The 11031-nt window shown below is 51.5% G+C and overlaps 1 protein-coding gene across 5 annotated transcripts in view; it reads left to right on the top strand.

Moving 5' to 3' along the window:
- The first annotated feature begins 63 nt into the window (after positions 1 to 63).
- The window catches only part of CUNH19orf44 (chromosome unknown C19orf44 homolog), a 25684-nt gene continuing 14716 nt past the window's right edge, over positions 64 to 11031 (top strand). For 4 of the 5 annotated variants that reach the window (XR_006850194.2, XR_006850193.2, XM_046436822.2 and 1 more), the window contains exons 1-4: positions 64 to 169; positions 3335 to 4103; positions 6302 to 6647; positions 10641 to 10714. Coding sequence is in view for 3 of the 5 variants with exons in the window: in XM_046436822.2 (XP_046292778.1) it covers positions 3336 to 4103; positions 6302 to 6647; positions 10641 to 10714 (1188 nt within the window). In the remaining 2 variants the exon portion in view is untranslated. Of the gene's footprint in view, positions 174 to 3334; positions 4104 to 6301; positions 6648 to 10640; positions 10715 to 11031 lie in introns of all 5 variants that reach the window. The other variant, XM_046436821.2, reaches the window with a different exon arrangement.

Raw genomic sequence — 11031 nt, 5'->3', positions numbered from 1 at the left:
CATGATGCCCCGCGATTGTGACCCGGGGCCACCCTGCTCGCGGGAGCGCGGTGGCCTGTGGGAAGTGTAGTCTCTTCAGCCCGGCGCGGTTGCCAGGGCAACGGTACCCTGGGGCCGGACCGCCTGGCTGGAGTGTGGCTCCGGGTTCCACCGATAAACCGGCGTGGAAGTAGGTCTGCGGGGCTGGGCGGACGGCGACGGGTGGGCGCCCGGCTGGCGAGGGGGGCTGCGAGGAGATGGGGTGCGATCCGCGACTGGGCTGGGCCTGCGGCGGGAGGGTGGCCCTGCGCGCGGCTGCCCTGGGTCCCGAGCCCCGAGCGGGGTCCGGTGCGGATGGCCGCGAGGCCGGGAAGAGCGGATAGGCCGAGGCGTCGGTGTTTCCAAGTTTAGTTCATTTGCTGTCAGCAACTTTACCAGGCACGTTCACGTGCCGTGCCAGTCGCACCGGCCTGGGCGGTCCACCGCCACTGGCGTTCACCCCCGGCAGCTGCTGACCAGCGGCTTTCCTCCGGCGAGCGCGGGCCTCGGGCGGCACTTGTTCCTGGTGCCGAGGAGTGTTCACTCTGCATGGGCCACGGGCCGGCCTTCGCTTGCTCATGAAAGGGCACTTGGCTTCTTCCCACTTTCTCTCTCTTGCAAATAATTCTTATGACCATTTAATTGCATGGGAGTGGAACTGCAGGATCTTATGGTGACTCCATGTTTAACCCCCCAGAGGAAATGCCAAACTTTTCCAAAGTGATGGCTGCACCGTTTTATAACCCACCACCACCACCACCAGACTATGAAGATTCAGGTTTCTTTACAGCCTCATCAGCATTTCGTATTGGTTCTGTCTCTGTATATAGCCCCCCACCCCAGTACTGGAGATTGAACCCAAAGGCGCTTCACCCCTGAGGTACATCCTCAGCCCTTTTAAAATTATTTATTTTGAGACAGGGTCTCCCTAAGCTGCTTAGGGCTTCCCTAAGCTGCTTAGGGCCTCGCTAAATTGCTGAGGGTGGCCTGGAACTTGCGATTCTCCTGCCTCAGCCTCCGAAGTCGTTGGGTTTATAGGCATGTGCCACCACACCGGCTCCCCTTTTAATTTTTTTGAAGCAGGGTGTCCTTAGTTTTCCCAGACTGTTTTTTTTTTTTTTTTTTTCCTGGAACTGGGGATTGAGCCCAGGGATGTTTTGCTACTGAGCTATACCCCCAATCCTTTTTATTTTGAGACAGGATCTCACTAAGTCACCAAGGCTGACCTCAAACTTGCAATCCTCCTGTCTTGTCCTCCTGAATCACTGGATTACAGGCATGTGCCATCATGCTTGGCATCTTGAACAAAATCTTAAGGGCTGGATTAAACACTTTTTTGCTACACATAAAATGCTTGTGCATATTATTTAAAGGTGTAGAAGATATGAGCGTGCTGGATTTAGCAAACAAAAATACAGGGCACACACTTAAATTCCAATTTCAGATAATATTTAGTATAAAAATATTTGGGTCTTTTTTCCCCTAGTGTTGGGGATAAAACTCAAGTTCTTGGCAAAGGTAGGAATGTACTCTACCATTAAGCTACATTCCCAGAATTATTTTTTTTTAATTAACTACACATGACATTACAATGATCTTGGCTTTCATACATTTGAAACAATTGGACTATAATTTCTCATTTTTCTGATTGTACAGATTGCAGAATCACACTGGTCATAGAGTCACCTATATACATACAGCAGTCATAATGTCTATTCTATTCTGCTGCCATTATTATTTTTTTTTTATTTTAAGACAGAATCTTATTGAGTTGACTGGGTTAGACTTGAACTTGAGATGGTCCTTCCTCAACCTTCAGAGTTGCTGAGATTATAGGTATATGTCACCATAAGAATGGCTATGTCATTCTTTTTATATATTATTTATATATTATAAAAAATATATATATATATATATATAATTTTTTTTAGTTTTAGGTGGACACAATATCTTTATTTTATTTTTATGTGGTGCTGAGAATTGAACCCAGTGCCTCACACATGCTAGGCAAGCGCACTACCACTTGAGCCACATCCCCAGCCCTATGTCATTCTTTTTAAAAAAATATTAATTACTTGAAATTCCACTTTAACTAGGTGTCCAGTATTTAATCTGGCAATCACAATAAGATCAATTTCTAAGTAGACAGGCATGGGAGAAAAGACCTCTTCAGGTGTCAAGGTGAATCAAGAAACATTTTTTAGTGAAAGTTAACACCACATGTCCTTGTGAAGTGTCCCTGTGGCTAGGAGGCGTGCTCCTGTGCCTCGTCTCTCTTTGCCTCCTGTATTCCGTGGTCTGTGTGCTATTTACTGGGCCTCACCAGTTCTCTATGGATGGGTTTGGGTTTGGTGAATGCAAACACTGTGGCCAGAGTCTCCTTGAATGGGCATCTCTGTGCTGGGAGAGCACCACTGTAGGTACGTTCCCATGTGTGGACTTGGCAGGTCCCAGCGCCCATGTGCTTTTCATTTTGATTGCTGTTGCAAAGTTCTTTACTAACGGGGCAGCAGATACATACGGCTATGGTTTGATGTGGTTCAAGTGGGTACCCCAGTGGTTCATGTGTTGAAATTTAATCTCCATTGTGAGGTATTTTGAATATTGAGACTTAGTCTCCAACTATGATGTTCAGAGGTAGTTAGGATTAGATACAGTCATCAAAGAGGAGCCCCCATGGTTGAAAACTGGTGGGCTTGAAGAGGAGACTAAAGGGACTGCAGAGCAGTGGGTGGTGCATTCATCTGTTTTCTGTTGCTATAACAAAATACCTGAGCCTGGATAATCTGTAGAGGAAAGAAATTTATTTAGCTCACAGTTCAGGGGCTGGGAATCCAAGGCTGGGCAGCTGCCTGTATGAGGGCCTGTGGTACTTTTTAAGAAGGTACAAAACAGAAGAGAATGAGTACATGGAGAAGAGACAAAGCATGAGGGGTAGGGCTCTTTCTGTCACCACCCACGTCCAAGGGGATGAACCTAGTCCTGCCTGAGCAGCATGAATGTGTGCGTGTGTGCGTGCGTGCGTGCGTGCGTGTGTGTGTGTGTGGTGCTGGGGATGGAACTAGCGCCCTTCACATGCCAGGCAAGCGCTGTAGCACGGAGCTGCACCCAGCCCCCATTAATCCCTCTCGCTGATCTATTCCCCTGCTCCCAATGCCACCACAGTGGGGTCCAATTTCAACTTAGTTTCGTGGGGAACAGACCATACCCAGTCCTCAGCAGGTGGTGTGCTCTGTGGCCGGGGGTGGGGGGAGCCCTGGACACACGGTACAAACGGGAGGTGTTCTTACAAGCCGTGGTCTGTCTTTCATCCTAGAATGGCTTTCTTACGAAAAACCAGCCCACCTGCTCACGGTGTTTTTAGTGACCTCAGTGACATCTCCTTAGAAGATTCAAGGACGGAAGACCTCAGAAACTTGAAAGTCAGTAGAAGTTTTACCCAAGCAGCCTCCGGTCAAAGCAGATTTCTAAAAAGAAACCAAACTATCGGTGAGAAGCACTTAAACCTGCAAGACAATGCTGTCCTGGACAGTGGGGCCCGGCTGACCCTGGGCAGACCCCTCGCCACCGCCTCCAAGATCCGAGCCAGCGCCGCGCTCATGAAGCTGGCCCAGCTGGAAACCAAGATCCGGAGTCGGCAGAGCGCGCCCACGAGCTGGTCTGACATGGAGTCTGACTCGCGGCTCCTGGAGGACGGTCTTGCCGGGAGCGTGGACAGATTCGCCCCGGGAGCCACCTCGGGCCCTGCCTCGCCGCACACCCACAGAACTTTCCAGAAACAAGCCCGTGAAGCCCCCCTTCCCAAGAGCAGTGTGCAGAGTGGGCAGGCCAGTAGGTTCCTGAAGAAGAAACAGCCACCTGTGGGTAGCGCAGCCCCCGAGGCCCACGCTGGGAAGGAGAGGAATCTTCAAACACCCAGACAGAAAGAACCTGCTAGAAAATTTGATGCCCCAGACAGCGATGAAGAGGAAATGAAAGAATTGCTAGGAAGCTTGATGGAATCTTCTAGAGAAAAAGAAACAAGTCTAAATCAGAGGTTCACCAGCACTACCGTCAGTGAGAAGGAGCGCGTGAAACCATCGGCGGTGAGGTTTTCATTTGTTTGTTTGAGTCCCATCCACTGCTACCATGATGTCATAGCATGACTTTTATAGTGATGTCACCAGAAACTATTTGAGAGAAGAGCTTGATGAGAAAGGGTAGGGTTTTGGCCAATTGCAAGTATCTGTTGAGGGTATGCGTGGTGCGGGGTGGCGCTTGGGACACTTTGCGCTGTGTTCGCGACACAGCGTCTGCCTGGTGTACAGCACGGCACTTTGGGTTATTTGGTTTTGTTTTGGAGACGTCTTGCTGTGTTGCCCAGCGGGCCTTGAACTCCTGGGCTCAGGCGGTTGTCCTGCCTCAGCCTCCCGGGTGCTTGGGTCCGCAGGCGTGTGCTGCTGTGCTCCAGACGGCTCTCACTCTGTGCCCCTCATCAAACAGCAGCAGTAACCAGTTCTCTGAGGACGTGGAGGAAATCAAACTCCGTTTCTCCTCCTGGCCTCCCACGGCACAGACCGCCTCGCTCTCTTTCTCTTGTTTTGCATTTCTGGGGTTGGAGCCAGGGCCTCAGGCATGCTCAGCACGTGCAGTACCACTGAGCCGCACCCAGCCCTGGGTCGTGCCAGCCGCCAGGCAGCCCCTCTGCAGCAGACCCCGGGGCTGTCCTCTGGTTCCGTTCAGTTTTACCTGGAGGTTGCGGCAGGTTGCACAGGTTGGGGGGCTCTGCACCCCAGACTGTCTCCCACTTCAGACATCGGTGACAATTTTGTGCCTCTAGAACTTCCACAAACTTGGGTTCCCAGAGCCCCTTCTTTGTGCTTAACTTGCTACAGTGGCTCACAGAACTCGGGAAAACACATTATTGGTTTATTATAAAGAATATTTTCTTTCCCCCTCTCTTTCCCTTCCTCCCTCCCTTCCTTCAGTGCTGGGGATGGACCCCAGGGCCTTGCACAAGGCAAGTGCTCTACCACTGAGCCACATCTCCTGCAAAGGGTATTTTAAAGGATACAAATATGAGGTCGGGAAGGGTCCTGAAGGTGGAGTTGGGGTGCCTGTGGACGAGTTCTTGCTCAGCTTCCTGTTGGCCTCCATGTGTTCAGCTTTCGTCAAGTTCTCTGCGTCCTGTCCCTTGGGGTTTTATGGAGATTTTATTGCACAAGCATGATTGAAACATGGACAACTGCGCAGAAACCTGAGTAGACAAAAAGATTAGATCTAAAGCTAAAAGACTGGGTGGGAGCTAGGCGTGGCGCACACCTGTAATCCCAGCTACTCAGGAGGCTGAGGCAGGAGGATCACAAGTTTGAGGCCAGCCTGGGCAATTTATTGAGACCCTAAGCAACTTAGTGAGATCCTGTCTCAAAAACTAAAAAGGGCTGGGGATGTAGCTCAGGGTGCAGTGCCCCGAGCTCATCCCTGGCACTGAGGGGGAGAATTCCACTGTAGAGGGGGACCAGTTTCTTTACCCTTGTGTCTGTTGAATGACTCCTGGGTTGTTTCCGGCTTTGGGCTGTCGTGAACGGTACTGCTGTGAACATGTGAATGGCCGTGTCTGAGTCCCTGTTTCCACCGGCACACCTAGGAGGGGATTGCTGGGCCATACGGTAATTCTGTTTAAATATTTTTGAGGACCTGCCAGACGGCAGCCGCTGCACCATCTTAGCCCCCGTTGGCCCTGTGTGGGTGTCGGCATTCCTTCAGGTCTTGGCCAACATTTGTTATTTCCTTTTTAATTACCACGGCGGGTGGTGAGATGTGGTAGAAAGGTTTTCTTTAGCGGGGAGGATCTGCACGCTGGTTTTGGTGCTTTTGGCATCCTGGGCTGTCAGAGACTACCTACTCTTGGGGCTGGAAGAACCTTAGTTTAGAAAATGTGTGCACTGGATATGGTGGCACATGCCTGTGGTCCCAGCTACTGGGGAGTTCAAGGCCAGCCTGGCAACACAGTGAGACCCTGTCCCAATAAAAAAAATAAAATAAAAAATAAAATAAAAAAAGAGAAGAGTAATTAACAGTATGTATTTGAAAGCGAAGTGACCTTTTGATTGCCTGTGGCACATTCTCTAATCCGCACGTTACCTCATCTCAATGTGCCTTGACTGGGCTGTGAGGGCGCAGAGGTCAACGCTGAATTGCTGAAGTCCTGGTGTCGTGCTTCCCACCAGCTCACCCTTGTGGCATAGAAGGAGTTAATTTATCAGAGTTTGCTAATTTCTTGTCTTTTCTTTCACCAAAGTAGGGTCAGATCCCTGCCCCGCCCCGAGCCCCTCTGTCCAGGGCGGAGCTCTCCAGCTCAGGGCCTTCCCAGACCCTGGGCCTGTCCAGCACGCGGTCAGCGCGCCGGGGGTCAGCGCGCCGGGCCCTCCGCAGTACTCGGTCGGGAACCTGCTGCCCGCAGACTCCGGCGGCCCGCGACACAGCCTCCCGCGACACAGCCTCCCGCGACTCCTCGATTTCCATCCCCGACGCCGCGGTTTCAAGATCAAAGTCTTCAACGATGGGTCACATCCAGCTCGCGTCTTCCTCCGGGAGGAGCGGGAGGAGCGAGCCTGGGCCCGGGGAAGCCTCCGATGACAGCCTGAACGGTAACCCCTAACCCCGGCTCTACGAGCCCCCCACCCCCGGCAGGGCGGGGCCAGGGCCGCCCACCGCAGCTTTCCGGCTCCTCCCCGCTTGAACCAAGTCTGTTTAACCCAGCCGCGGTCTGTCGGGCAGCTGGGTCAGAATAGCAGACTGTGTGACTGAGCAACAAGAGGTCGCACGTGAGGGTTCAGGGTCCCAGCCTGGACCGGCTCAGCGCGCCTCGGGGTGTAGGGATGGCCCCTTCTTGCTGGGCCCTCACGTGGTGGGCAGAGCCAGTTCTCTGGTCTCTTCTTGCCCTTTTAAGGACACCAGTCCCACTTCTGGGGTTCTTTTCTCCTGACCTCCTCCAAACCCCATTACCTGCCAAGGACCTCACCTCCACAGACACCTGGCCCCTCAATACCCCTTAGACTTCGCAGGTCAGAAATATTTATTTGGGAAAAAATTGACCTCTATACTGAATATGCAGCGACTTTTCCCCCCTTTTCCTTATACAGTAGATCATAACAACTGTCTACAGGGCATCCACAGTGTGTTAGCATTCCCAGTGCTTTGGAGACAATTTAAAGTATATGGGAGCATGTGTTTGAGTTCTGTGCAAATACTGGGCCCTTTTCTATAAGGGACTTGATCAGCCAGATTTTGGTTTCCGCAGGAGTCCTGGAGCCAGTCTCCACAGCTTCTGAGGGACAGCTGGACCATTGCAGTAGAGCTCAAGTCTTCAGCAGAGATTTAGAGGGTGCACAGATGTCCAGCCCTTCCCATCCCAATAACCCTGCCCAATTATGAAGCAGTAACTTGGGGGGACCCTTCTAGAGGCACAAACATCGAAAAGGCAGCTCAGTTCTTTTGTCACTGAGCTCTGGCCCTCCAGCCCTTTGTATGTTTTTGAGACAGGGTCTTGCTGAGGCTGGACTCAAACCTGGATCCTCCTGCCTCAGCCTCCGGAGTCACTGGGATTACAGACATGTACCCCTGCCTCCTTTTTAAATTCAGAAAAGAAAACACATTTCTAAGTAGTCAAAGTAAACATTTTTGTTACTACAACATTATTCAACATTATTTTAAATACTTAAGAGCAGAAGAGGAGGAAAAAAGCTTTGAAGTCAACATTTATTTTTTCCCTCTGAGATGCTTTATCACCAAATCAAAGTTAAGTAATTGTCTCATAAGTGCCCGATGTGTGGCAGAGGGTGCCAGGTGTCATGTTGGCAAGGACAGAACAAACAACAAACATATTCCCTGCCCTCCAGGGACCAGCACGGCCATAAGTGGAGTCAGTCCAAGACTAATGGGCAAGTCAGGCCTGTGTTTCCACCATCTAGGAGGCTGAGGCAGGAGGTTGAGGCAGGAGGCTGGCTTGAGTCTGGGAGTTCAAGGCCAGCCAGGGCAACTTAGTAGGGCCTGTCTCAAAAAAAATAAATAAATAAATAAATAAGTGGTGGGTAAGTTAAAGTCCCACGACTCGGCAAGCAAAGATCTGCTAGGGTGAGTGGTGAAGCATCCCCAACAAGGGTCTGTCCCTTCCAAGTGGCCCTGCCCAGCCACAGAAAAGCAGGTATGTTCAAGGCTGTGTGTCTTAGTTTTCTTCTGCTATAATAGAGGATCACAGACTGGGTAATTTATAGAGAATGGGGGTTCATCTGGCTTATGGTTCTGGAGGCTGGACGTCCAAGATGCAGGGGCTGCCTGGTGTCTTGCTGCTTCTTTCTGCAGCATCCCAAGGTGGAAGGCCAAGGGAGGCTGAGAGCCAGCAAACAAGAGGGGGTGGCAGCCGTGGTGCACACATATAACCCCAGCCACTTGGAAGGCTGAGGCAGGAGGATTGAGAGTTTGAGGCCAGCCTCAGCAACTTAGGCCCTGTCTCAAAAATTTTAAAAAAGGGCTGAGGATATAGCTCAGTGGTAAGTGCCCCTAGGCTCAATCCCCAGGACCAAAAAAATAAAAAGAGGGTCGGAACTCACTTTTATAATGAACCTACTCCTGAGCTACAGACATTGATAAGGCAGAGTCGCTAGGACCTGATTGCATCTTGAGTACCAGCTCCCAACACTGCTGCATTGGGCATTAGGCACCAACACAGGGTTTTGGGGACACGTTCACTGAGGCATCATGGATGTGAGGAAACTCCCTGGAGCCCCTGCAGGGCCCCTCCTGCCAGATGCCACTTGGCATATACGTTCCTGACTCTGATCCTTAGTCGTACACATGAGGAATCCAGCATGAGGGGCTGGGTAGTAAGTGGGGTCCTCAGCTTGTCCCATGTCACCTTCACAGATGAGAAGGTGGGCCTAAGCTGGTGGAGAGAGCCAGCACTGATACCAGGCCCTGGCTTCCTACCACCTGTCATTCTGCTCTTTCCCTTTGGGGGCGGTCTCCCCTGGTGGCCAAGTGTCTCCTTCTGTCCTTTAGCTGCAGCCTTGAGGGACATAGTGGGGGACGGTGAGTCCACATTTGGAGTCCAGCATGCCAGGGGTGGATGACCAGCCTCCCCTCCAGCAAGCTATGCCATCTCAGGCTATTTGGGCCTCAGTCTCCTCGTCTGTAAAACGGGGCATCAGTGAAATGGTCCACGAGAAGCCCCTCGGCTGGTGCTGCCTCACAGCGGTGCCTGTGAGAGTCGGCTTTGGTGACCATATGGACACCCAGTGCCACTGCTGTCCCAGAGTGCAAGTCTCAGACACCCGATGCTGCCTTTGCCCCTGACCACCAGGAGGTCTTAGTTCACAGGCTTTGTCTCCTAAAACATGGTGACGCAGGTCTTTGTACCCACCTGAGTGGCGTTGCTGGGGGAGTCAGGAGGGGTTGCCACCCCTGGGCTGGAGCCAGGGCCTTTGCCCGGGGCTGTGGCCAAGCCCTTGCCCTCTGCGTCTCCCTGGGCCTTTCACTGGCTGTCAGGTGAGAACTTAGGCACTTCGGGCCACATCTCACCTGGGCCTGAGGGCCCCTCCCTCCACTGCCAGGCTGCCCCTTGCTGTCCAGCCCTCACACCATGGCATTTTTGTCACCAGTTCCCTGAGGTGCCTTATGTCATCTGCTCTGTCTAGACTGGGGGCTTGGAAGCCCGTTGTCTGTTTCTATAGACAAAAGTTTATCAGAACGATCCATGCCCTTAGGTGACACATAATCTGTGACTGCTTTCACACTCGTCTGGCTGAGTAGAGTTGTCCCTTGGTACCTGCAGAGGGTTGGTTCAGGACCCTACAGATATTCCAGTCCCTTCTGTCAGAAGGATGGGAGGAACCTCTGCACATCCTGCACACTAAGCCACCTCGGGAGGACTTGGTCCTAGATACAGTGTAAATGCTATGCAAATACTTGATACAGTGCATTGTTTTCTTTTTTTTTTTTTTTTGTGGGGGGGTGTCAGGGATTGAACCCAGGGGCGCTTAGCCATTGAGCCAGGTTTTAATTTTTCTGTTGTAGTTGTGGATGGACAGAATGTCTTTATTTTGTTTGTTTATTTTTAAGTGGTGCTGAGGATTGACCCCAGGGCCTCACACGTGCTAGGCAAGTGCTCTGCCACTCAGCCCCAGCCCCAGCCCCAGCCCCCTTTCTATTTTTTATTTGGAGACAGGGTCTTGCTGAATTGCTTAGGGCTTTGCTAAGTTGCTGAGGCTGGCTTTGAACTCGCGATCCTCCTGCCTCAGCCTTCTGAGCCTCTGGGTTACAGGTGTGGGCCACTGCACCCAGCAACTGTATTGTTTTAGGATTAATAACAAGAAAAAAGTACATGTGTGGGATGAATGCATCCCCCAGATACGTTTGATCTGACTTCCGTGGAATCCAAGCTGCAGAACCCGCAGATGCAGAGGGCCAACTGCAGTCACAGGTGTGCCCCCAAACTGGAAGTATTTCCCCTGTAACCCCTTAGAGAAAAGCTGCTGACCCTGTGCTACGAATCGAGGTCAGGGACTGAATGTCTTCATGTCTTCCTAAGCATTTGTGGAGCAAACGAAGGAGTCAACGCTGCCTTACTAATTTTTAAATTACAGATTTTAGAATCAATATTTTATCCCTTGATGATCTGTCTCCGGCCGTCAGTGAGAGATCAGACTTGGAACAGAAAGTAAGTACATTGGAGTCATTTTATTTTATTTTTTTAGTTTTTTGTGGTGCTGGGGAGGGAACCCAGGGCCTCAGGATTGCTCGATGATTGCTCTACCACTGAGCCACAGCCCCCGGCCACTGGTCCTTCTAGATTGTAGAAAGGCTGGAAGGTTTTATTTAGGCCAGTGGTCCTGCGTGCGGCACGTTGGCACACCTGGGGACACTTTGGTGGTTAGGATTGGGGAGCGGGGGGTGGATGCTGGGATGTACTCAGAGTCTTGGAGAGCACAGGATGGTTCTCGCTAGAGAACATTCTGGCCCCAGGTGACAGGTTGT

This window comes from Marmota monax, unplaced genomic scaffold (genome assembly GCF_021218885.2).
Source record: "Marmota monax isolate L192 unplaced genomic scaffold, Marmota_monax_Labrador192_F-V1.1 WCK01_AAM20220418_F8-fsc00021, whole genome shotgun sequence".
In the NCBI taxonomy this organism is placed as follows: Eukaryota; Metazoa; Chordata; class Mammalia; order Rodentia; family Sciuridae; genus Marmota; species Marmota monax.
This window is presented reverse-complemented; position numbering and strand designations above follow the sequence as displayed.